This window comes from Phaethon aethereus (assembly GCF_964289735.1).
Source record: "Phaethon aethereus genome assembly, chromosome: 9".
NCBI classification, from domain to species: domain Eukaryota; kingdom Metazoa; phylum Chordata; class Aves; order Phaethontiformes; family Phaethontidae; genus Phaethon; species Phaethon aethereus.
The window spans coordinates 22812855-22839093 of record NC_138585.1 but is presented as its reverse complement, the minus strand read 5'-3'; the positions used below and the strand labels follow the sequence as shown (position 1 = coordinate 22839093).

Here is a 26239-nt window from a genome sequence, read left to right as displayed (position 1 = left end):
AATACTTTATTACTGACTTCCTTGGCAGCAAATCTATGTCCCAGAGACTAGCATGAGCTAATACAGCTCTCAACAGCTACAAGGCATTGGACCATGTGGGGTTTCTTGTACGATCCTGATATGCTCATTCTCCTGGCCAGGTCCTTATTGTCTTCTCTTAGCTTAGCAACCTTCTCCCTGAAGTCAGCAGAAGGTGTTCTTGAATAGAGATGAAAGATTTGGCTGAGGAAGTTTTCTTTGTGCACATCCTGCTCGTTTCAGTGGCTGTAGATTACGCGTTTCTTGTTTGCATGTTATGCTCCTTAAGTTCTTAATTGTCTGATTACTGATACTTTAAATTAATTTGTTTAAAATAGCAGTTTGAAATACCTCTAAAACAAAAATAGCATAGTTTTTGTCATCGTTTTCATCTTTTATGAGTAAACAACTGCAAGTTATGTGACTTTTTTTTTTTTAATGGGAAGACCAGCCGTGCTCTTATCTGAAACATGTCGTGATCTGTTACTAGTGGAGGGAGGGGAAAAATCAATGTAGTTTGTAAAGAAACAACATGCCAATCTAATATCTGTTATTAGAATCCCACGCACTTTGTTGCGATGTGGCATGCTTTCCAGTTTACTGATATTTGTGCAATTACTAAAAGAAATCTCATGTAGAACTGTCAGAAAAGCAGTTAGAATAAACAACGGTAAACCTGTTGTGGTTTTATTTCAGCTGTTTGCCTCTAATGTGGAAGGAAAGAGTTCTCCCAGCGAAGTGTTGGTCTGCACAACAAGCCCAGACAGGCCAGGACCTCCAAGCAGACCCGTTATTAAGGGGCCAATAACATCTCACGGCTTTAGTGTGAAGTGGGGTAAGCCAGTTCAGTTTGTCATAGTTGAGCTTTTTTGGGTCATAATAAATAGAAATAAAATTCTGTAAATATGTATTAGAACTTAGATTTTTTTGATGCTGCTTCTCAGTCCCAAGTTGAACGTGTTTGGAGAGCCTGACGACTTAATTTTTTTAATATTTTAAAAGATGTGTAGAGACGCTTATGTTTTCAGAATCAAAAATGTTGCTTGTTTTTATTGGCTAACATGCACTCAGGTGCATCTTCAGGCTTTTTACTTTCTATTTCACGTCCCATTGCAGCTTCATCCAGCTGCTTCCTTTATCGATGGCGCAAGCCTCCATACTGCATCTCCCTCAGTGCTTTTTCCATCCATCTTGTTTGTAGCGTCATTATCCAGCCACCTTATTCTGACTCGTGCCGAAAACGAACGTCTGCTACCCGCTTCTGCTATGAATTCCTTGGTGCAGTTAGTGTGGGGGAGTCTGTGGAGGAGAAGGAGCAGAGTCAGAAGCAGGCTCTGTAATCTTGTCATATTTCACTCCTAATCTTGAATTACTAACAACTTGCCTTATTTTTTCAGATCCCCCACAGGATAATGGTGGTTCAGAAATCCTAAAGTATCTGTTAGAAATTTCTCAAGGAAGTCCAGAAGGTAAACTTGAAACAACTTGTCTCCAATTTCAATCTGCTATGGCTACTGTAAGGAAGTACTGACCCTTTGGGCTATTATTGTTATTATCATTAATGCACTGATGCTGCAGATACAATTGAAACTGCGTTACATACTTGCAGCCTTCAAAGTTGTAGGGTTCCTGGGCGAGTTTGGGTTGGGTTTTGGGAGGTTCTGTTGAGGGTTTTTTTCAAGTATTCTCTTTTTCTCTAAGACTGGTGGAATTCTAAGTTACAGAGTTGAACCTACTGTTTGATTTTCTATTTTTAATATATTTTAGAAATACTTATATTTGTAAGTATATATATTTGTATGTGTGTCTATGTACATGATATGTTCTATGATTCTATCTGTACGTCTCTCAGCAGGAATAATACTCATAGTAATATTAACACTAATGACTTTCCTGAAATACATCATTTGTGAAAGACCACATTAAGGATTTTCGTTTCCTCCTAGACACTAGTAAACTTGTTGCATTATACTTCTCTAAACTTGGATATATCTCATTTTCTAGCAAATCAATGGGAAGTGGCGTATAGTGGATCAGCTACAGAGTATACCTGTACTCACTTGAAACCAGGCACTTTGTATAAACTCCGGGCATGCTGTATCAGCACTGGTGGACACAGTCAAGTAAGTGTTACTTAACAGTGAGGACTATTTGTTTTATATTATTCAGAGAGATATCTGCTGGTTTTGGTAGATTTCTGCTTTAAAAAGAAGGTGAATATTTGTCCTGTAGCACAGTAAAGCTACACTGATTGCAGCTAATCTTACGTTGCAAGTTGCTGAATTTTAGAAGACTTCTATGTGTACCCAATAGGTGTTTTTCAGGCAAATTGCAATTTAGTGAGGTTCGGTTTCCTCAAAACCAATCTGTAGGTATGTATACTCACGCTAGAAAAGACCATCGTGTTTATCTGACCTGGCCACTTGCTTGCGAAAGGCCACAGGCTGTCATGTACATGAGCATGTGCTGACCAAAGCTGGTGAGTGAAGATGCAGTAGGGATATTTTGTTGTAACAATTAATTACCTTTCACGTGGCTGAATTGTTCTTTAAATTTTTGGCTTCCATTTTCCAGCTGCTGAGTCTTGTCATTACCTTCTTTGATTTAAAATCATTTCAGTACGTGCACTTTCATTCCTCCTGCTTTGATTTATTATTTTTTATGATTGAGTATTTTAGGCCTTGGTATCGTTTTAAAAACGAGGAAAATGAAAATAAAGAGCCCCACAGAATTAGCCGTCAAAGTTTCCTGTGCTATGCTTTTGAGTATGCTAATGAAAGAACTATTAATTGCATTTGTAAGTAAGATGCGTAATAGCATCTCCTATCATTTATTGCTTATATAAATTTCTGTTAAGCAGTGGTGGTAGGAAACAATTTATTGTGCCACTTTCTAATCGTGCCTCACTTTGTAGGCGGTAATCGTACCAGAGAGCTAACTTCAGTGCCTGTTCTCTTCCAGTGTTCTGAAAGTTTACCTGTCCGTACGCTAAGTGTTGCACCAGGTCACTGCCGGCCACCAAGGGTTTTGGGGAAGCCGAAGCACAAAGAAGTACAGCTGGAATGGGGTAAGCTGTTGGAGCATCTCGCTGTTGAATAGCTTTGATCTTGATGTTAGTTGCTGAACTTCCCTTAGCTTTTATTTCTGTTGCTAGACCTTGCGAAATGTTGCAGTGTATTATGTTCACTGGGAAGTACAAAGCAAAGTCCAGTGAAGCTTGTGCAAGTCCGAAGTGCAACTTCTCATCGACTGCTGTGGCTCTGTATTGGGTTTCTGAACTTAGCTGTCCTCCAGCTGTCCTTTAGCCCTGATACTGTGCTCCCATTTTTGTTTTCGTTAGGACCTGTCTCTGTCAGGACTACAAAGCATCAGCTATATTAGAATATCTATTCTTTTATTGCAAACACACCATGTGATTCAACATCTTTTTTATTCTTTTGCAATAGGAACTTAGCAAAAACAAAACTTAGCAGAAGCATTTTGCTCCATCTAATATAGGACTTCTCTCAGAAATTTGAGTTAAAATATGTTGAGGATTTTGGGTGGCATTTAAACCCCCTGATCCACAGTATAACACACACAATCCACTGGACACCTGTAATTTTGCAAAGGACTTGGACCATGGAAATGACACTAAACTGTCCAAAAAAATGCATATTTCAGAATACAAGATACATGCCAGTATGCAACAAATTTTTTTTCTTTTCTATGATAATCTTGCAGCATCCAAGATTCTTTATGGCATCGTTTGTTAAGCTAAATTCTAGAGCAGTACAATTTCTAACTGACAAATATATCTCAACACCAGTGCACAAATTCACCTGTGCATCCAAGGTACCATGTTTTTTCCTGGAAGACTGTATCACTTGTGGTGGAGCACTGCTTTTCAGAACCCCAGGCAGGTTGATTCTGTGGTAGCAGCTTGTGATATGACTTGCAAATTTTATCAAATACATTGTTTTCATGAGGAAAAAGGCGCACAACAAAACAGATACAGGCGCAGAAAACAAATTCCATTTCCCAGAAAGCTGTTATTCCAAGTGAAGCGCAGGGTTTAGATCATTGTACAGAGATACAGAATCTCATAAATGTTAGCGGTGTGACTAATAATGTTGGAAGATGGCAGTTGTTCATATTTTTGTTGGGTGTTAAGGAAGCTTTGCCAGAAATCCCGTGTATAAGTACTAGTTTTGGAGTGTACATGACCCACTGTGTCCAGCCATAGCCAGCAGCCAAGACGGGTCAGACAGCCACCATGTGCCTCCTAATTTCTCTCTGTCCCAGAAAGGGTGTATTTTAGCCTTAGTTCCATTCTTTATGCAGCTTTCTCTACCTTTTCTCCTGCCTCACTGACACTTTTTTTGCACGCACCACGACCTTTGATATCAGGGGAAAGACGCTGAGTACCTTCTTTTATATCCTCAGAAGAGGATGGTAGTAGCCACTGTATTCCGCTTAAAAAGTAGCTGGGCACCTCCTGGTATCAAACACAGCTTCCCAGGGCGACAGATCGTTGCTTTCAGGGAGCTGCTGCTCTTGCATGTGACGATCTGACCTGGTGAATGTTTAGGGCTAAGAGTAATTTTATTCATTTGCTTTAAAAATGTTGATCGTGCTCATGGATGAGGTATTGCAGGTACAGCATCTATCCAAGAGGAAAATCATTGTTGGTACTCTGTGTGTGTGTATATGTGTGTATAGATATATATGTGCACACGTATATCTATATACACATGTATATATATTTTTCTGTGGTATGTGAAGTAAAAAATTAATCTTCTTGGCATATGTCCTTATGTTACTAATGAACTATATGATTTCTTTCTAGATGTCCCTCCATCAGAAAGTGGCTGTCCCGTCTCAGAGTACAGTGTAGAAATGACAGAACCTGAAGACGTTGTTTCTGAAGTGTATCATGGACCTGACCTGGAGTGCACCATCAGCAACCTTCTTCCTGGAGCAACGTATCGGTTCAGAGTGAGAGCTCTGAACGATGGCGGGGTACGTGCAGCGTGCCGAAGCATGCTCTTCCTCGCCGGAGGCGGTTCTATGCCGAGATGGGCGATTCTGGAAAGTGGTTGTGTTAGTGCTGGTGATCAGAAAGGTGAAGGGAAGATGGGCAAAAGGAAATACAGTGAGAAATGTTTAAAGGAACTTTTGAGGAAGAGCTGGAGATTTCAGTCGGGTACTCTCTTAAAAGGAGATTTCAGGTACTAAGATGATCAGACTGGTCAAAATCAGCTGGACCAAAATGTGCAAAATATCTGCCCACAAGGAGGAATCTCTTTTTTCTCCTTCCACTCCATTCCTTCTTTTTGTTTTAAATCATAACTGTGTAAAAACAATTACAGAAATTTCACTCAGGTATTGATGTATTTTGAGGAAAGCTTGAATTCTTAATGATTTTTTTCATTATAATTTGAAAAACATACATGCTTTATAGATTTTTTTTTTTTTTTTTATATGATTTCCTTGGAGGATGTGTCTTCCCAAATACATCAGAAATTCTATCTGATGTCCATGGAGATCTGTTGAAAGATCCAGTTGATTCCGTGAGGTTTGGGCTGCTTCTGCTTGCCTTTGTGAGAGCATTCCAAGGGTTTTTTATAAAGGCAGTCCCAGCAACAGTACATGGTTATCGATGTGTTTGTTCCCAGGAAAGCTTGATGACAAGCATAGCATAAAGGTTTAATGTTATGCACTTATGGGGAGAAATTCTGTTCTATTTTTCTAATACTTAACTTAGGTATTAGAAAAATATGCAAGACTGTTGAACTGTATTGTCTTTAAAGCATCCACTATTTTATTTTTGTGAAAAATTAATTAAATACACATGGAGAGATTGGATTTGCTTGCAATGGAATGAAAGCAATTGCCTACCTGGTAGCTTTGGATATATGATACTTTGATTTTTTTTTTTCCCCCCCTTCTTTTTTTTTTCCCCCTTCCTCCCCCTCCCCTCCCCCCTTTTTTGTTTTTTTTTTTGGCAAAACTGTTTAAAGTTGCAAAGCATTTCTAGTCCCACCCTTTGTTAAATGAGGAGGCTGGTTTTCATTTGATTTCTTTTTTTTTTTAACCAAATGCAAAATGGAAGAGGTGTTCTTTACCAGATGCAAACACCTTTCTTCCTACCATTAGGTAAAGAAAACAGCAGAAGTCAATAAATGAGATTTTTTTGAGGTGTGCACTCTTTGTAATTCAAACTAAGCGATCAGCGTTAGCCTTTCTCAGTAGCGCAGATACTGACACGTGTCTGTTGAGAGGTTTCTGGTTCATAATTTCACTGTTGTTCACCCTTTGTCTTGGCACATTTTTTTCATGCTTGCTAGTATTGCATTCCAAAATAAGTGGTTTTCCTCTAATTGCTTCCAGTGATGCTCCTTTGTTCTGGAGAATAATTTCTAATTAGCTTGGGGATGTACTGAACAAACTTCATTATCCCGCTCAAGAGGCCTCAGAAAGGCTATGTCCACCATTACCTCTCTCCTGTCCCCACGCTGCTGGCTGAAGCCAGTTTTTCCATACTCTTGGAAATTGCCTTTTCTTTTGCTAATATGCATTTAAATTATTCTCCTGCCAAGGGCTCAAAAATTGTCTGAGCAGTTGGCTTAGCTGCCCGTGGAGCGAAGCCGTGCACGGCGCGTGCGCAGCGTGCCCCCGCACGTCGAACCCAGGCTGGGGCTCCGTCGCTTGCTGTCCTTTTATAAGTAACGTGTGCCGGGCATTTTATAAAAGAAGCTGGATTTGGACTCCAGTGTGTGCTTTACTGTTGCCGTGCTCCTCCTTATATCCGCGAGAAGCCAGTTACGCCGGGCTACGGCACGGCCTTGCGAGCACGTTACTTTAAGGTGAAGCGGAGGGACGCGGTGTGTTCCGCAGTTGCTCCGTTGCGGAGGGCACGTTCACACCCTTGGGTAAACGGGAGGTGGCTTACGCTTTCACGGGCGCTCACGGCCGCGCCGGAGGATGTACGTGCTGCCTGCCCGTACCTAGGCTTAGCTCACAAAATTTTAACTTTGCGGTAAGTAGTCTCATACCGAACGCTGGTATTTGGTGCCGAGCGTTGGGAGCCCGGTCTGTCTTTGAGAAAGTTTACTGCATTGCAAAAGTTTGTGTGCTGTTCTTGGAAGGCCTTGAGGAATGTGGGAAGGGTGTATGCTTATATTATATATTATATATATTAACATACAGACACCATGTTCCCCTCTAGTACGGGCCGTATTCAGAAGCTACAGAAGTCACCACGGCAGCAGGACCGCCCGGCCAGTGCAGAGCACCTTCTCTCTCCTTTCTGTCCGACACTCATGTACTTGTAAGCTGGGAGGTGAGTCAGGTGCCCTGGTTATTTAATTTCTATCTTGCTTATCCAAACGAGTGTGGTCACCGCAAAACTTGAAAGCTAGCTTGAGAGCGATTCGCTGGTTTGGAACTAATTTTTTGTGCAAGAAAACCATATGTGGAAACTCTTCTATTGTAGAAAATCATCTTCTCTACTTTTCTCTTTAAAGAATTGCATAAAGTTGATCGTGAGTCATCCAAACCAGGATTAGGAGACGCGCGGCCGCCTATGCTGGCGTCAGATGATAGAGCGCTGGTTGGGTAGAAGTGCTCTCTGCGGGCTTTTAGCATGTCAGAGGGTCCCGGGGTGGAACTGTGGAGGCAAATATTTGATTTTGGCTGAAGCTGGAGTCTCTGATATGAAATTAACTCTGCACAAATGCTTATGATGTAGTTTTATTCCCTCAAAAATTGTTTGTCTCTTCCCTAAATATTTACTTTTATTTTAGTTTGTGTGCATTCCTTCTCCATTCTCCAGGATAGTAGACACTAGACTCTTAAAATAAGTCCTAGCTGAAATGCTGATGGGTTGATTGGTGTTATTAAAAAAAATATATTTATGTCATTAAGGCAGAAAGGAAAGGATGTTGTCGTAAATAAAGTTGTGATATGGAGCGATGGGGCTGTAATTCTGCCACAGACTTTCGTTGAAAACCTGGCAGCCGTTCCAGCCCTGCATCTGTCGGGTCCCTCCACAAAAGGATGCCCCTGTTGAGGAAGAAGTTATTAATGTTCACATGATGCTCAAATAAATTCACTGTGCTAACAACATATCCAGATACAAACACAATCTGGGTTTAATTTTATAATGAAGCAGGTGCGTTTGGTGCAATTTGGGGGCATTTGTTAATATTTCTGGCAACGTTTCGCGACACTAAGCTAGAAGTCGCGCTGAACTTTTAAACGTTACCTTTTTAATCGGTGTATGGACAGGCATTTGCTCTCCCCAGCCATGAGCGAATGAAGCAGTGTTTCTGGTAGGCTCTGTATTTATATGCAGGATATATTTGTTTATTCTAGCTAAAAATTAAGCTGTGGAGGGAGTAATGTGGTTTGCAATGGTTACGTTTTCTTAAAGAAGCCTTCATTTTTTGGCTGATGTGAATACAAAGGGAAAACAGTGGAGGAGTGTGGAGTGGCTATAGAGGGCACACCATGGTGCCTACTGTGCCCTGTTTTACACATTGTTTTAAAACACGGGCTTAGCAGTTCTGAGTGCTCCCACTAAAATAGCTGGAAGCTCAGAGGCAGAGCTAGGGAAGCCTGTGTGCATGTGCAAGGTGGTCGTTGTGGCGTGCAGCGATGCTCTGGATCCTTCTACTGGAAATTAAACCTTGCATGCCGTAACCACAGCCTTTGCCATATCCTAGACCGTCCTTTGCACGTAGAGCAGCGATGCCCCGAGCCGCTGCAGTCCACACAATACAGCTCTAGGTAGTTTTGGTAAAAACATAAAATATTTTGGTTTGGGGACTGTGCTGTTATGCCTGCACTAGCTCATCTCCAGCAAATTCAGGTATTTATTCCATGTTCCCCTGGACTTCAGGATGATGAAGGGATTGCTGAGAACATATGGATCCCATAGGAGTCTTTTTGTGGACGTTAACGTACCCAGGTCCTCCACACTCCTGCGTCCTGTACTGGGACCATTAGCTTGATGGGTGACTTTCATGGAAAACCTCAGATGAGCTCCTGGCTTGTTGAGGTTATTCTTTGGTCAGTAACAGGAGTAACTACTTCAGGCTCGAAGGCTAGCTCTTCCAGAGCTGTGCTTTTGGTCGCTCGACTAGACTAGGCTAGACTGATGCTTTTTTGAGTTCTCCATGGTTGTGCTTCTGCCAAGCCGGTGGAGAGACAATTTATTCCTGAGTGTCCTGCTGAAAAGCAAAGTAGCTGCGCCCATTCTCTTGTTTATCTGAGTTTCTATCAGGTAATTATTGTGCAGAATTGACCTGTTTCAGTAACCTATTAGGGGACTCTAATTCAGCACATTTCCACGGGCAGCAGTAATGCTGTATTAATGTAAAAATAAGGGTTGGTGGGGGTTTTTTTTCCATTTACTTTATTCCTTACCCAGTGAAACACAGAGATCTGAAGTGCTCATGTCTGGATTGAAACACATAAATATTTGTGTTACAGAGTCCTGAATGTTCTGGTGCTGACATCTCTGAATACAGATTAGAGTGGGGAGAAGATGAGGAATCTCTACAACTTGCATATAATGGCACAGATACCTGTTTTGAAATAAATGAATTGTCAGCGGCAGCACATTACTGCTGTAGGCTACAGGTATGGAAGTTACGAGTTTTTGCATGCATTGCAATCTAAGATTTTAGAGTAGAAACAGAGTTTCCTTCTACTGTGTTATTATTTTTATCATTAGCCACTATGAAGTTATATGCTGTGTAAGTCAGAAGGAATGTACATTTATTCTAAACAATGCAGACTGTTGCTATATAACTGAACGGTTTAGGTTCTGCACAATTCGAAGTGGTAAACAAAGGAGTTGGTATGACTTTTAGCTCTCAAAAATTGCTGTTGTGTGTCATGTGGTTTATTTCAGTGAAAAATGCTTCTAACAGCCACCTTGCCCTCTGATATTAAAACGATAATGTTCTAGACAATTTAAAAAAAAAAAATTCTTGGTAATGAGTTGTAAACAACATCTACCTCCCAACTGGATGTTGAAGATCCCCTTAGCTTAAATAATAACTCCAACATCTGTTTCATTTATCAAATAAAGCAAACTAGCTGAGTAGATCCCTGTGTATATAGGAGATGGTAGCTGCCACAAAGCAAGTCCTCATCTCTACCGTTTTGTCTTAGATTTTTAAGATTGGATCTCATATCGGGTCTCTATGATTTCTTTTTCTTTGATCTCTTTCTCTCCTATTACTTTCAGTAAAAAGTAACAGTTAAAATATATTTCTTATATATGTGTGTGAAAATAGAAATACGGCACTTTTTCTCATTTATGTGCACTGAAAAATAAATGGGAAGTGAAGTAAACGGGGGTGAAGTAAAAATATTTTTGCCCAAGTTACTCTTCCACAAGATTTATTTGTACGTGAAGACAGAATACCACCAGTAAATCTGACCAAAAGTTCATATATCCACCCAGCTGGCAACGTGTGGACCACCCAGGGTCGTTCCTTGATCAAGGACAACATGCTTCTGTTGAGTGTTTCCTTCTAAAATTTTTTTTGAATCTTTTTTTATTTTAATTTATTTGTACAAAGTAGCTTTCGAGCAGCTGGCCAACAGCCAAGGAGCTAGGGCCCCACACCTCTGAGTACACTCAGCTGTATTTTCTGACTGGGTCGTAGCTGGCCGCGTACCTGACGCGGGCTCTGGTGGGGAAGGCGCGTGGAAGGAGCGCGTGTGAGTGGCTTGGGAGCGCGAGCCATAAAGTGCCTCTTCTTTGCGCGGGAGGGAGAGCATTCAGCATCCACCGGGTGCGGGGAGGAGACCCTGAGACCGCTGCCGCAGTGAGCGGCGGGGAGCTCAAGGACATGTTAATGTTAAAAATGGAAACAGCCAGCTGTGTAGCATCTTTGACTTCGAATGGTTCGTTTTGAATTGCGTGCCACGAAAGTGTTGTGTGAGTCTACCCGGTTTTTAACACAGCCAATATGATTTAATCCATAGGCAGAAGTTAAGTGAAATGCACAACAGTACCAAGGCATTTTACTGAAGTCCATCAGTGACCCGTGCATTACTTTCTAGAGGGCTTCGTCCTCTAGATCTGATCTGTGCATTATATGGAGAAGACTTTGCTATAAGATACACTGGAACATTTAAACAATTACACCAAAACCAAACAAACAAACAAAAAAAAAAACCCAACAAAAACACCACTAAGTATGTATAGCAGACAAAGAAGGAAAGTTAAATAGTTTCAGAAATTTTAGTCTTTTTTTTTTTAATAAAAAGGGGAGAATAATAGCTGTTTTTCTTATGTTAGCAGTTTTAACAGAAAAATCTTTCTTTTACTTTTTAAAAATAAAGATTCTCCAAGCCACATTTACTCTGCCTTCTAATAAACACACAGTATTGCTATCTCAATCTACAGTAACTCAATAAAAAGAGGAAATTAAGGAATCAGGCATATATAACTGCAGGGCAGACAATTTGTCTTTACCGTTGCTCAACTTTCTTCCTGTAATGAATATTCCTGAAAACAATTGTGGCTTCTGCAAATGGAAATGTTGTGTCATTTGAGGAGGGGGGAGTATCTAGGAAGCAAAGAAGAATGAAATTCCCATCAGTTATGATGATGAGATTGTCCAATAAAGCGGTTAAAAGCACCACTAAAAGTAAATTGCTTGGAGTAGGATACAGATTGCCAAACACCGGTTTAGAGGCAAGACAAAATCACTGGAAAACCATGAAACAAGGCTCACTTCTAACAACTCTAGGAGCGCTTCACTAAATAGAAGATGTTCCTGGAGCAGGATTTGTTTTGAAGGCTGACAAATCTAGCTTTATTATCTCTTTCTTCAATTGAACAAAACGCATCCTGGAAAAACAGAACATGGACCTTTGTGTTTGTTTTATGCATAGCAGAAATAAGTTATTCACTACAGTTAAGCACAGATAAGAAATCAAACAATTGTTGGACGTGTCCTTTCCTTGCCATCGTAGCCCTGCTGGCAACACCGTAAACCCGAGTTTCCTAGTTACTTGTAATCTGGTGGTAGACTCTGGGCTCACTTTTCCAAATGCAAAGGAAATGTGGATGGTGGACGATGCTGGGCAATACCAAAAGCTGCTTTTGAAGGTGTGGACCTTCTGGACCTCCTGTAGCTCAGCCTGTACCATAATATACTGTCATAAGCTCTCCACGTACCTTGTGGGCTAGCAGCATGCTGGGCCGTGTCAGGAGGAACCCAGCTAGCAGATCAAGGGAAGGTGGTGGTGCCCGTCACATGCCATTCATGAGAACCTGGCAGTTTTGCTCCAGGCAGAGGTTGAAATGGAGACCTTCAGGTGAGAGATAAGAAAAAAGTTCTCACTGTGCAGGTGATTAAGGATTGTAACAGTGGTCCAGAGGGGCCGTGTAGTCTCCATCCGTGGAATTTTTCAAGACCTGCCCGGACAAGAGCCTGAGCAACCTGGTCTGTATTCAGCTTTGACCCTACTTGGAGTAGCAGGTTGGACTAGATGTGTCCTAAGGTCCCTTCCAGCCTGCATGGTTCTGTGATTGTGTGCACAGGAGCTTATAATGATCCTGAGGAGGTAGCTTTAGTCATTTCCTAGGCCATTCCAGTGCAACATATGCAGCATTTGCCACTGACTGAGCATCAACTGATAGAAAAACAGGTCTGTGCAATTGTGCAGTGTTGAGCTTGCGAAGACAACAGCCTCCGTAATTAATGAGCAGAAGTGGGCCAGATTTCGAAATTTGCTTTCCACTGGGATCCTGGATCTGTGAGTCAAGATGAGAAGCTTGGGTTCTCGGGTTGTTCTGCTGTCTCGTGGAAAATATTGAGCTATGTTCTTTGGTGGTGTTTTGCTAGTGATTTGTGACTTCTGGGGAGATGCGAGTCATACATGTAACACCATGCTGAGTTCCTGTATTCTTACATAAGAAAATTTTTAGCGTGAAATTCTCTGAGTTAGGAACCAGTGGAGCTCTCAGCAAGCCAAGTGCCCTGCATGTCTAAGGGTACTCTGCTTGCATGAGGTATCTGATGCTGCACCCTGCAGTGTGCTGAAGGTCTTTATACAGGGCGGCTCAACAACTTTGGGCAGCCAACTTGCTAAACAACGTGATGTCACCTGCCGCTGACAGCATGACTGTGACATTTGCCCTTACTAAACAAAGTTTGCTGCTGATAAAAAGGTTACTGTTAAGTTTAATTTAAGAGAAGAGAGATTAATTAATTAATTAGGGACAAGAGAAATACTCTCCAATTTATCTGAGAGATACTCCTGAGTAACAAAGGAAAATATTAATTGCTCTAGAATAGTAGAGGGTATGACTCGTGCTTTAGAGAATAAGCCAGCGGTGTATATCCTCTGAAGAACCCATGCAACTCTTCCAGGCTGCACAGCTCACTGTTGTGAACTTGGCAGACATGTGAAAGAGAACATTTATCATGTAAAAATCTTTTTGTTTTTAACACACAGGCTGTTAACCAAGCAGGAGCCGGACCCTACAGTGACCTGGTGACCTGCAGAATCCCCGCATCTGTGCCTGATGCAGTCTCTACCCTCTCCGTGCTGGAGGATGAGCACATGGATGCCCATCAGCTCTCACCCTCTGTGTGCCTTGTACTGAACTGGGAAGAACCATGCAATAACGGAGCTGAGATTACGTCATACAACATTGACCTGGGTGACGTCAGCATTCCAGTAGGGAATGTTACAAGTTACGTTATCGATGATTTGCTTCCAGAAACCTCATACCGGTGAGTACGCTTTTTTTGATGTGATACAGAGCACTCAGGATGACATTACACAGCTTAATTTTATGCAGGAAATGTTTCTGGCATGTAGAGTGATTTCAAACAAACACCACCACCACCCCCCCAAAAAAAAAACCCCAACCAAAAACACACAAACAAAAACCATAAAAAAAGACTGAAATAACTGACCTAGGGAGCATAGAAATCTGCAATAATCCCTATTTGGAATGAATTGCAATAGTTGATGTTCAAATATTGTTTTCTCCTTCCCTTTTTCCTCTTTATCCTCTCCTTGCACTCTCTCTGATCTCTCCTTTTTAAGTTGCTCTGCTAAGGTAAGGTTACGCTGGTAGGTAAATAAATGACAAAAATGAGAAATAACTGAAATTACAGTGCAACATACCATGTTTTCTCAGATACTTAGCAGTACTGTTCCAGGGGGTTTTATTATTAACTGTATTGATCCCTGTGAGGGGATAGCAATTTGCACACAGTGAACTTTTATTTATATAGCTACAGCTATTTTTCATTTCTAACGTATGGAGATTAATTAAAAGATAAAATGAATTTAAAAACTCTTTCTTTATATTGCTTCAATGTCTAAATTTCTAAGTGACATTGCCAAAATTTTACTATTATTTTAATGTTCAGGCTGATATTTTTTTTTCCCTAACTGCTAATTGGAAAAAAAAAAAGGGTTCCATGCAGGCAATGAACAGCAGTACAGCAGAAGATGTGACAAAAGAAATTCTATTTTAAGTACTGTTCTAATAAAAACTGAAATCTGATTGCACAGTTGTAAAATTAGACATGGCACAGACCTTCTGTAATATTTTTGTATTCAAAGTCACAATCCTACAGGTCTTGTAGACTTTAAATGAAAAGTTCATTTCTCAAATTTTATCATGTTCCCAACAAAGAGAACTTCTTGTAGCAAGTATACAAATACATATACCAGAAGTTATTTAAAGTGAGGAACATACATTGCTTGCAGTGCCTACTACAGTGGTTCCTGATCTTTGCTTAGAATGTGTAAGTTTTAAAACCATGTAATAAAAAATAAAGATGTAGATTTATTTAAAATAATACATATATATATATCCCTCTGGCAATCTGAAAAAAGAAGGTGAAATAAGAATTTGGTGATTCAGAACCCCCTCATTCCAGATCACTCATATAAATCCATGTTCTTCAGTGGCTTGTAACGCTGTGATCCTTTTTGGCAAAGACAGTAATGCAGTATAAGCTTTTTCTTGTCTTCTGCTGTGTTTATTTAAAATCCTAGTTTTGTGGTCAATTTAAGCTAGCACTGCTGTCAAAGGAAGCCTCTTCTTCCCTCTTTGTGTTGTCCCCGCAAAGTGCTATCGCACCATTCCAGACTGGGCAAACTGGCCTTATTGAAAACTAGCCATATTTTTTACCTTGTAGGTGGGTAGAGAGGAAGGTTCTAAGCTAGTTTAAGGTATTTGTGAAAATACTGCACGTGAGTAAAACTGCACAAGGGTTTGAGCCAATTCAGGTTGCTGTTGTCATGCCTCTGACCTCCCTTCATCTCCATGTTCTCCCATGTTTCTCACTCTCTGCTTATGTGATCTTACTCTAAGACAGACCAGGGAACCAAACTGATTAAAGACTGATCAAAAAGCTAATAAAACTAATAAGAGGTTGAAGAGTTTGTCTACTGACTGGCTACCCTGTTGTCTGCATCATCTTTGGGCAGTCTTGTACTCCCTGGTTTCTCCTCATATGTTCAATCAAAAGTCAAAACAGCTAAAGCATAATGAGAGCTTTCAGCCATACAGTCAAGACAACCACAACGGACCATGTAAATTCTTCACTGAAGTCTTCCTTCTTCAGTCTCTTTTTTGGCTGGTACTTGGTTGCCTACAGCTACCTTTAGGGAAATGTCCTTGTCTTCAAAGCCTGGGAATGGAGATAGGGAATGAAAGGATGAGCAGGACGTTACTGTTTTTTACAGTCATGCTGCAGTCTTGTCCATGAAGCTGTTACTCCTGCTGCCATGAAAAGTGTTGTTATAGTAAGATCATACTGGATTAATTTTTTTTTGCATTCTTATTTTGTTACTTTTGTAAAGGCACCATATTAAATGACATATTTTCAGTCAGGGAGTCTGCTTGTCTCTGATTCAGATGCAAAGGCTAAAGCACAAGTATTAGCTGCACCTGTTCCACATATTGTTGTAAGACTAAGTTCCTACCAAAAAAAAGAATTACTGTGAAGAGCACAAACCAGTGGATGACTAATCAGAAGTAGTAATATATGAAAGCTTTTTAATAAAACAAGAGAAAGAAACCCCCAAATCTTGCATCTCAGGGAAGACAAGTGACTGCAGCTGAGTTGCAAAAGCAACTTCATCTATAGTTTGGAGTATTTTTCTACTAATAAAAATAGACAGGCCAAAGTGCTTTTGCTATCAATTGTGAATTATTTCATTGACGACTTCTTCAAGCCTGTCTTGACACCTGTCTTTCATCAGGGAGTGTCTGTGCCCTGATAAATATATCCGCAAGAAATATGTTTATCAAGCTGTATGCTAAAAGGTGGTGGGTTTTCACAGAATCACAGAATCATTAAGGTTGGAAAAGACCTTTAAGATCATCAAAGCCAACCATCAACCCAACACCACCATGCCCGCTAAACCATGTCCTGAAGTGCCACATCTACACATTTTTTGAATACTTCCAATGGTGGTGACTCCACCACCTCCCTGGGCAGCCTGTTCCAATGCTTCACCGCTCTCTCAGTAAAGAGATTTTTCCTGATGTCCAGTCTAAACATCCCCTGGTGCAACTTGAGCCCATTTCCTTTCATTCTATTGCTGGTTACTTGGGAGAAGAGACCAACGCCCACCCTCCCGGTTTTAATCAGAAGAGTGTTTTCAAACATCACTGATCTCATTCTCTGAATTTGTTCACCAATGGTTTTTCTTTTCATGTCAACTTTGTTTAACTCAACTAGCTCTTCTCTCTCTCAAGTGTTTATTCCCTGCTGTGTTTAAAAGCAATGAACGTGTTTTCTTCCAGGCCTTGTTTTTCCTAGACTAAACAAGCCAAACACTACTGGGTTTGAGACTCAGAACTTTGTCTCATGACAAAGCTTCAGCAGAATTTGATGTAAATCAGCCAAGGGTTTATATGTTTTAGTTGCAGTGGAATTTCACTGTCAATGTTTTTATTTGTGGGAACCCAAAATTGAAAGCAAATCTTGGTTATTATGCATCCACCAAGTCCAAAATTGGAAAGGAACATTGTTTTGCATAGCAGTGTGCTTCTAACGACATGTCTATGTGTGTCCACCCCGTTGGAATTGTTAGCTTAAGTCTGGCATTGCTCTGCTGCTTCAGCTTCTGTGTGAGAATGGCCATACATGAGCATCTCAGGTACACAGCGAGCAAACTCCGGGCTTTTTTCAGAGGCAGGCTCAAAGCTGCCAAGTTTGGTTTCTGTGTCTTAGCAAATCCAGCCAGCGTGCCACAAGAAGGATTTGCATCCCAAAATACATTCAAGGCAGGAGGAACTGGGGCGTTCCTCTGCCGTGCTGCTAATGGCCAGCCTAGGGCTGATTTCAAGAGGACTTCTCCAGTGTCAGACACAGACCAGCACTCCCGTTGCAAAAAGCAGATGCCTCGCGAAAGCACTCTCTAAGCTTCGTTGCTGGTGAGCAGCTGCAGAAATATGTCTGAGAGTTCTGCAGTCTTTCCGTTTTATTGACATAGCCGTGAAGCTCTGATTATAGGATAATAACACTTGGACTGTTTTTTTGTGAACTAATGTAACTAGAAGTGAGTTAATAAATATTCCACGATAAATAAGTATTTGACAGTAATAGAAATACCACTCTGTTCCCAAGCTTTGCTCAATGCTTTCCGTAGTTAATTGTGCTGTGCTGTTGAGATACATCACTGCAAAACAACTTCCGATTTTTAGGAATGCTTATTTTCTTCTGAAGTTACATAGTTTACAGAAATACCTAGTAGCCTTATTAAATTTTAATAGCAGCACTTAATTTTAAATTGGCTTTGAATAAAAATCCTAGGCATTTTACATTTCTAAACTGTATCGAGGAAAAGATCTTCCAAGACGAAGACAGAAGAATGCACGTGGATGCTCAAGTTAGCAATGCTTAAGTGAGTTAAAAAACAAAATTTATGCTTCAGAGTGTAAAACTAACTCTTGTTCCAGGCCCAGAAGAGTGGAGTCTGAGTGGGGATCAGTGGGACTGGCTTGTCCTGGGGGCTGTGTATGGTTACTATCCATCACGTTAGGCTTCTGCTGAGGGTAGAGTATGCTGCTTCTCCTCCCTTTTGAGCATCTTAACTCCCACAGGTCTCCACAGGCACGTGTATTGCAACTGGTGGCATTCCACTTATGGGAACTAGCGAATCAAACTCTTCTCATGTCAGACACTCAGATTAATTCAAAAGTAATTTTTTTAGTTTGTTGGAATACTATACAAAGGATTTTGTGACCAATCTGAAAATAGCATCCTGTTTAGTATGTTTATTTTCCTGGGTCAAGAATCTTGTAAGATAGAATGGTCTGTCAAAGATCTTTTCATGGTTTCTAAATTTGTTTAGTCTGATTTACTTTTTTCTAAATGTTTAAAAGATGCAGTGGGAAAATGTGAGAATTAATACAAATATTATTGGTCCAGGGTCTGCCGAATTAGGTACTATCCCTAAAAATAGTCTTCACATTTTCAAAAAACTTACTTACAAATTTTGTTTGTCAGGTTTTAAAACCACCTTTCCAAAACCGTGTTTGGGTTATTTTAACGTAGAAAACATTAGTGAAAAAGTTGAAAGGAATTCAGCAAGTGGGTTTATTTGCAAGTTATTTCTACATGTCTGTATATTCTTTCTATGTCTGCAGTCTGTATATTCTTTCTATTCTTTCTTTCATGTCTGAATATTCTTTCTACATTATTTCTACATGTCTGTTTGCTGCTTTCACACAAAAATAAAGAATTGGTTTTTCCATTATCAGTTCCGTAAGCAATAATTGGTTTCCACTTAATTGTGGAAGTTATTTTATCCACTGTGGCTGTGCCACCCAGCTGGAGGAGCTCAGACTGTTGCAGACCGGGCCAGGAACACGAGAAAGCACCTGAGCTGGAGCAGAGGTGTTCTCCCACCACCATGTGCTTGCTCTCCTCCTCCCAATGGTCCTCCTTTCCCCCGTTCTTTTTCCCTTCTTCCTTCTCCCCTTCCCTGTGGACATTTCCAAGGCTTAACATCCATTGAGGAGGCGCTGCTGTGGTTCAGAGAGAGCTGGGTCTGGGTTGCGCTGCCATGTGCACAGAAAACCAAAACCAGTTGTTTGTGCGCATCTGACAGCTCAGGATCCGGGAGTGACAGTAGTAATTTACAGAGAGTTTTATAGTGATGTAATCAGCAGGAAAAGGGTAGCCACATCCGGTTATATTGAGTCAAATAAATCAATTCTTGCTTTCCCAGTATCATCACTGATCTGGAAAGGTGCCTGTCTGTGTTTTCAGGCTTAAGAGTTTCCATCAGTCTTACTGTGCTCCAAAGTCAGAAGTGCTGAGGGGATGTGTGCGTATTTGTGTGTGTCAGAAGGTTGGGAGCAAGAACGCCGTGCAGCAATGAAAGCAACAGCAAATGAGGGAAGAGGAAGAGACACGTTTTTACCTTGTGCAAATAGCTGGCAAAGGGAAGAGAAGTAAATGCAGCTGTATGTTTATGCACATATCTACAAAACACGTCTATGGGCTTCTGCTTAAGAAATGCAATGGTATTTGAGAGAGATTTGTTTCAATCTCTGCTTGTTTTCAAGTGTGGTAGCTGCCATTTGGAAATGAGTTAGTTACGATGCTTGAGGACAGGCGAGGCTTTGTTGATACTGGGACTTTGGATAATACAAAATAAAACCAAAAAAAAGGCTAGAGCGTGTTGCTGTGGTCAGTCTACAAAAAAGTAGTAGCATTTTGTAATGTAGCTGCTACTGTTCATAGAATCAAAGAATAGTTTGGGTTGGAAGGGACTTTTAAAGGTCATCTAGTCCAACCCCCCTGCCATGAGTGGGGACATCTTCAGCTGGAGCAGGTTGCGCAGAGCCCCGTCCAACCTGATCTGGGATGTTTCCAGGAATGGGGCATGTGCATATGCTAATGGATAACTTGCCAGAATCCAGTGAAAATTCAGGCAGTTTTTACGGCTGTGTTTTTTTTTACTGGAAAGGCCATTAAATATTAATGTAATGACTCTTCAATCTGACGCAAACCAGTAACATGAAATAAGATCGACGTCTATATTAATTACATGTCTTAAGATACTAGAAAAGCCTTTGGTTCTTTTTACATCAAATGCTTGTATGCAGCAGTTGGAAGAGCAGATCTTTCTTCATACCATCCACTCTTTGGGAGGAAGAGGGTGAAATCACCGTTGTATAGCATTGTAAGGTGGTCAGGATGCATTTCCTGAAACGAAAAGGAGGGTTAAAAGGAAAATGCAGCTCCATGCCAAGCAATACTTTACCCTTGTTAATGGCTAGGTCAATAAGCAAAGGTTTAACCACACATTTACACGACTGTGTAAACACAGCGCATTCTTACAGTGTATAATTACTTTAGCTGCCTAATCGGTAGATAAGGCTCTACTATTTTGCAATATGTTTATTAATCACTTAACTTTTTGTTCTTGAAATTGCAGAAAATACGGTGTTGTTTTTTTTAATGGGGAATATTGTTCTCTAGAGGGTTTTTCCCTATTCCTTTAACTCTGCCTAATCTTTTTCTAATGGTAGAGCTAAATAGTTGCTGTTCAAAGCAAAGCAATTTTTCATAGGTTGTTTATATGAACTTACATCACTTTGTGCACTTCAATCAAAGTAAGTAGCTATGCCAACCAAAAGCAGTTCTATTCATTTTCTGCTTTCTCTGAAGCAGGCAGTCGTAGGGGTGTACCAGTTTCTAGTCTTCTCCCTTCTCCCCCTACCACCTTCCCCAGGGACTTCTGGCTTCTTGGTGGCTCATATTTTGAGAAGCAGCAATGCTTCTTGTAGAGAGTGTTTTCCCATGGGAAAACACTAGGCTGCTGTGCACAGGATTTCCAAAGTAAATGGCATCTGTCCAGCTATCTAAACTAGGCTGCACTATCTAAAAAAACTAATTAGTTTGCCCATCTTGTTTTGTCTTATCTTCACTTTGATTTAGCAAACTTCTGAAACCTTTCAGGCTCGTCTGTACCAATATTTCTATTTACACAGTCCTCAAAGCTCTTTCGAAATGTATATTTCACATTTCTGTTATGATGTTGTTGACGTTACTATGGTAAAAGACTACTACTCTTCGCTCATGCCTATAAGCAGGTTCTCATGGTGCAAATTATTAAACTAAGGCTCAGACAGATAAGAGAGTGACAAAGTAGAAGCTAGGAGTCATTATCTTAAGAAAGAAACAGAATTTAGAAGACTGGCTCAGTCTTAAGAATATTTCCAAATTAAAATTTATATGACTAGGTAGGTGGTCTGCTTATTGCTTCTTCTGAATGTCCTTAATGCGATTCAAATGGCTTGAGAGCTTTTGTGCATCTTGAGAGTGACTTGAGTCCAACTTTTATTTGATCTAATAGATAGTTCACTGACAGTTAATATTTCCACAGTTTGTGTAAGACATGTAGAAGGTTTGTGGATTTAACCTTCTCTGTTAAATCTCGATTTAACCTCTCTTCACAGTAGAGTTTCACGTACTTAAATATTGTGTTTTGCAAGACACTGCACACACTGAAATAATACTGTTTTTCGGTCTTCAGAGATGCTTTCAAACATGGAGAAGGGTTTCCTGGCAGTGACACCGATGCTTTCACTTAATGATTTCACCCGAATTACTCCATGACCTTTGTTAGACAACCACAACGCACTTCTGCATTTCATTTATCCATAGTTACACACTTCATGTTTTCCAGGTTGCAGTTCTGTCTGTGCCGCTGTCCCTTGTTCATGTGGTTAAAGGGACTGCCATCAGGTTTCGAGATTGCTTACCCAAATCTTGCCCCCTCTGCCTTACTGCGTTTCTTGGTGTCTTCACTGCGGCTCTTACAGTATAAACAGGACGATAATACTTGTTTATGTTTACAGAGCCTTTCGTTTTGCCAAAGGAAAGCGCTGGTAGCTGGGAGCAGGCACTCTGTTAGTGACAGAGCAGTCAGGTCCAGAAGGCTGTTTTGCTTCTTGAGACTTTTTTTTATACCACTTACATAAAGCACTTTATTTAACATTTACCTTTTTGTTGTTCGTTTTAGGATCAGGATCCAAGCTGTCAATGAAATTGGAGCTGGACCATTTAGCCACTTTATTAAAGCAAAAACCAGGCCATTACCACCCTTACCTCCTCGGTTAGAGTGTGCTGCAGCAGGTCCTCAGAGCCTGAAGCTGAAATGGGGAGATGGCAGTTCCAAGCTTCACGCTACCGATGACATGGTCTATATCTTGCAGATAGAAGACAGAAATAAAAGGTAAGAGAGATGAATCTTTTCCTTGTGTTAATGGAAATGAACTCTGGCGCATCATAATGCAGTTGTGAGTCACGGTGAGAAAAATGTTGTTGTTTTCCTGATTACTTCATCCCTACAAATATATACAAAATATTCTTTTAATAGGGATTCTGTGCCTGTGAGGCTAACAGAGCAAATTATGTAACAAAGCTGTTAAAGTTGTTACAGAACAACTTCAGTGCTGTACTGTTGAGATTTTAGCAAAACTCTGGCCCCTCTGCCAGTAAAAATTAATACCAAGTTTCATGGTCATAGTGCTTTACCCGTTGGAATACAAACCAAAGATATTGCACTCAACAGTGCTGTGTGTATTAATAAAACAAATGGTTACAAAATGAGAGGTCTAGGAAAGGCAAAACTGAGCAGAAAAAGTTTTTTTGGGGCAACATGATGGTCAGGATTTTACAGCTGTAAAATATGAGCTCGTCATCAGATTATTGTGTAGCTTCGTAGCTACACAATAATTATGAAATAAGGATGCAGAAGAGCTTATCCACCATGCTTCACTTCTTCCCTAAAATTTTCTTCCAAGCCACGATAGCTTTCGGTGTGCAAGAAACACAAAAATGAACATTAAAGAGTACTCAGCAAAAAGTATTTTCCCATGCAAACTTTGTATGGGAGGCTATGATAATGTAGCTCCAATGATGTGATGGGATATATTCAATAAAAAAAGGGAAGGAGAGAAAGACAATATCAGTATTGCTTAACAGTCTGAGCTCTTCAATGAATAAATGTCATAGATGGCTCATAATTTACCAAGAAACACTCTCAACTAGTTTAATTAGATAAAATAACTGATATATGAAGTCGATAATCCTTAGAGACCTTCAATACAGATCATAATTTGGTGTAAATTGGCGTGATTCCTTCAATTTAAATAGAGCTGTGCTGAGTTTATGCCAGCTGAAGATCTGGCCCAAAAGCTCTAATTGTAAGTAATAAAACCATCATGAATAATGCCTAAATACCTCCCACTACCTCAACTGTACTGATGCAGAGAGGGTACATGCGCCCCTGTAATACTGAGAGGTGTCCAATGAATATAAATGACCATCTGAAAGTCTGACTGATAAAAACAGTTTCTTCAGAGTGCAAAGATGCTAGGCAGGAGCCCGTCACCTGCAGCAGCGTGTGATCAAGTCAGCTCTAAAGAAACATACGGCAGGCTGCTTTTGTTTGCTTTCATGTAGCACTGCAGGTAGAATGGTGAAGAACTGTAAATTGGTTTAAACCTGTTTTTATGTTGGAGAAAATAGTAAGTTTCCTTGTCGGAATAAAATACGTTTTGTTACCTGGTAGCAGAGAAGGAAAGCTTTTTCCCCTTTGTTTTTGCATAAGGGCTTTAGCGTCATCCTTCGCTTTTGCATAAACTTTTCCCACTGCAAATGGACTCTCAAGAGCTGTTAAGTAGGAGGGATTTGAACTTGCTACCCTGCTACGTCTTCTTAGCTTTAAATTTGTCTAATCCACACGAGCTCCCAAAGATGCTCCCTTCAGTGACAGGGAAGAATGCTGAAAGGAACAGGAAAGCACACCTGATCAACACATGGCTCAGGGGCTGGTGCCGTCATCAGAATTTTGGGTTTTTTGACCACGGGGCGGTTTACACGGCACCAGGCCTCCTGGCAGCAGATGGAGTGCAACTGACTCCAAGGGGCAAAAGGATTCTTGCTCATGAGCTGGCAGGCCTCATCGGAAGGACTTTAAACTAGATTTGGAGGGGGGAGGGGATAAAACCAGGCTCACCAGAGATGAGCCTAGGGGTGGCGTGCCAGAGTCGAAATCGATAGCCCAGCTCAGATGCATCTACCCCAATGCACGTAGCATGGGCACCAAACAGGAGGAGCTGGAAGCCATTGTGCAGCGAGACGGCTATGATGTAGTTGCCACCACAGAAACATGGTGGGATGTTTCTCATGACTGGAGTGCTGCAATGGATGGCTATAAGCTCTTCTGAAGGGATAGGCAAGGAAGGAGAGGTGGTGAGGTGGCTCTGTATGTTAGGGAGTGTTTTGATTGTATAGAAATCAATGATTGTGAAGACCAAGTAGAGTGCTTATGGGTAAGGATGAGGGGGAAGGCCAATGAGGCAGACATCTTACTGGGAGTCTGCTACAGACCACCCAACCAGGACGAAGAGACAGATGAGACATTCTGTAAGCGACTGGCGGAATTCTCGGATTCGCTGGCCCTTGTTCTTGTGGGGGACTTCAATCTACCGGACATCTGCTGGAAGTATAACATGGCAGAGAGGAAGCAATCTGGGAGGTTCCTGGAGTGTGTGGAGGATAACGTCCTGACGCAGCTGGTGAGTGAGCCCACCAGGGGAGGTGCCTTGCTGGACCTGCTGTTTACAAACAGAGAAGGCCTGGTGGGAGGTGTGATGGTCAGAGGCTGTCTTGGGCTCAGCGATCACGACATGATAGAATTCTCAGTTGTGAGCGAAGTAAGGAAGAGGGGTCAGCAAAACTGCTATCATGGACTTCCGGAGGGCAGACTTTGGCCTGTTCAGGTCACTGTTTGAGAGAGGAAATCTTAAAGGCGCAGGAGCAGGCAGTCCCCATGTGCCGTAAGAAGAGCTGGCTGAACAGGGAGATTTTGCTGGGACTCAGCGAAAAGAGCTGGACAGTGGGGATGGAGAGCACAATATACTCCTCGTGATCCGGGAGGAAGCAGTTAAGGACTTGTTAAACCACCTGGACACCCACAAGTCTATGGGGCCTGATGGGATCCACCCGAGAGTACTGAGAGAGCTGGCGGAGGAGCTTGCCAAGCCACTCTCCATCATTTGTCAGCAGTCCTGGTTAACAGGGGAGGTCCCAGAAGACTGGAGGCTTGCCAATGTGACGCCCGTCTACAAGAAAGGCCAGAAGGAGTATCCTGGGAACTACAGGCCTGTCAGCCTGACCTCTGTACCGGGGAAGATTATGGAGCGGTTGGTCTTGAGAGTGCTCACAGGGCATCTGCAGGACAACCAAGGGATCAGGCCCAGCCAGCATGGGTTCATGAAAGGCAGTTCCTGCTTGACCAACCTGATCTCCTTCTATGACCAGGTGACCCGCCTAGTGGATGAGGGAAAGGCTGTGGATGTTGTCTACCTGGACTTTAGTAAAGCCTTTGACAGCGTCTCCCACAGCATCTCCTGGAGAGACTGGCGGCTCGTGGCTTAGACAGGTTTACTCTTCGCTGGGTGAGGAACTGGCTGGATGGCCGAGCCCAGAGAGTTGTGGTGAACGGCGTTAAATCTGGCTAGCAGCCGGTCCCAAGCAGTGTTCCCCAGGGCTCGGTTCTGGGGCCGGTCTTGTTCAATATCTTTAGAGATGATCTGGATGAGAGAATCGAGTACCTCAGTAAGTTTGCAGATGACACCAAGTTGGGTGGGAGTGTTGATCTGCTGGAGGGTAGGAGGGCTCTGCAGAGGGATCTGGACAGGCTGGATCGATGGGCGGAGGCCAACTGTATGAGGTTTAATAAGGCCAAGTGCAAGGTCCTGCACTTCAGCCACAACAACCCCATGCAATGCTACAGGCTTGGGGAGGAGTGGCTGGAGAGCTGCCCGGCGGAAAGGGACCTGGGGGTGCTGGTTGACAGCCGGCTGAACATGAGCCGGCAGTGTGCCCAGGTAGCCAAGAAGGCCAACAGCGTCCTGGCCAGTATCAGCAATAGTGTGGCCAGCAGGAGTAGGGAAGTGATCGTGCCCCTGTACTGGGCACTGGTGAGGCCGCACCTTGAATCCTGTGTTCAGTGTTGGGCCCCTCACTACAAGAAGGACATTGAGGTGCTGGAGCGTGTCCAGAGAAGGGCAAAGAAGCTGGTGAGGGGTCTGGAGCACAAGTCTTATGAGGAGCAGCTGAGGGAACTGGGGTTGTTCAGTCTGGAGAAGAGGAGGCTGAGGGGAGACCTTATCGCTCTCTACAACTACCTGAAAGGGGGTTGT

At 41.8% G+C, this 26239-nt stretch overlaps 1 protein-coding gene across 1 annotated transcript in view; it reads left to right on the top strand.

Moving 5' to 3' along the window:
* Window positions 1–26239, top strand: part of FNDC3B (fibronectin type III domain containing 3B) — a gene marked incomplete at its 5' end in the record, with an annotated part of 171106 nt that overhangs the window by 119506 nt on the left and 25361 nt on the right. Inside the window, 9 exons of the mRNA XM_082003685.1 lie at window positions 715–853; window positions 1416–1487; window positions 2023–2141; window positions 2980–3085; window positions 4847–5019; window positions 7229–7342; window positions 9496–9645; window positions 13489–13769; window positions 22048–22260. Coding sequence (XP_081859811.1) covers window positions 715–853; window positions 1416–1487; window positions 2023–2141; window positions 2980–3085; window positions 4847–5019; window positions 7229–7342; window positions 9496–9645; window positions 13489–13769; window positions 22048–22260 — 1367 coding nt within the window. The remainder of the gene's footprint in view (window positions 1–714; window positions 854–1415; window positions 1488–2022; window positions 2142–2979; window positions 3086–4846; window positions 5020–7228; window positions 7343–9495; window positions 9646–13488; window positions 13770–22047; window positions 22261–26239) is intronic.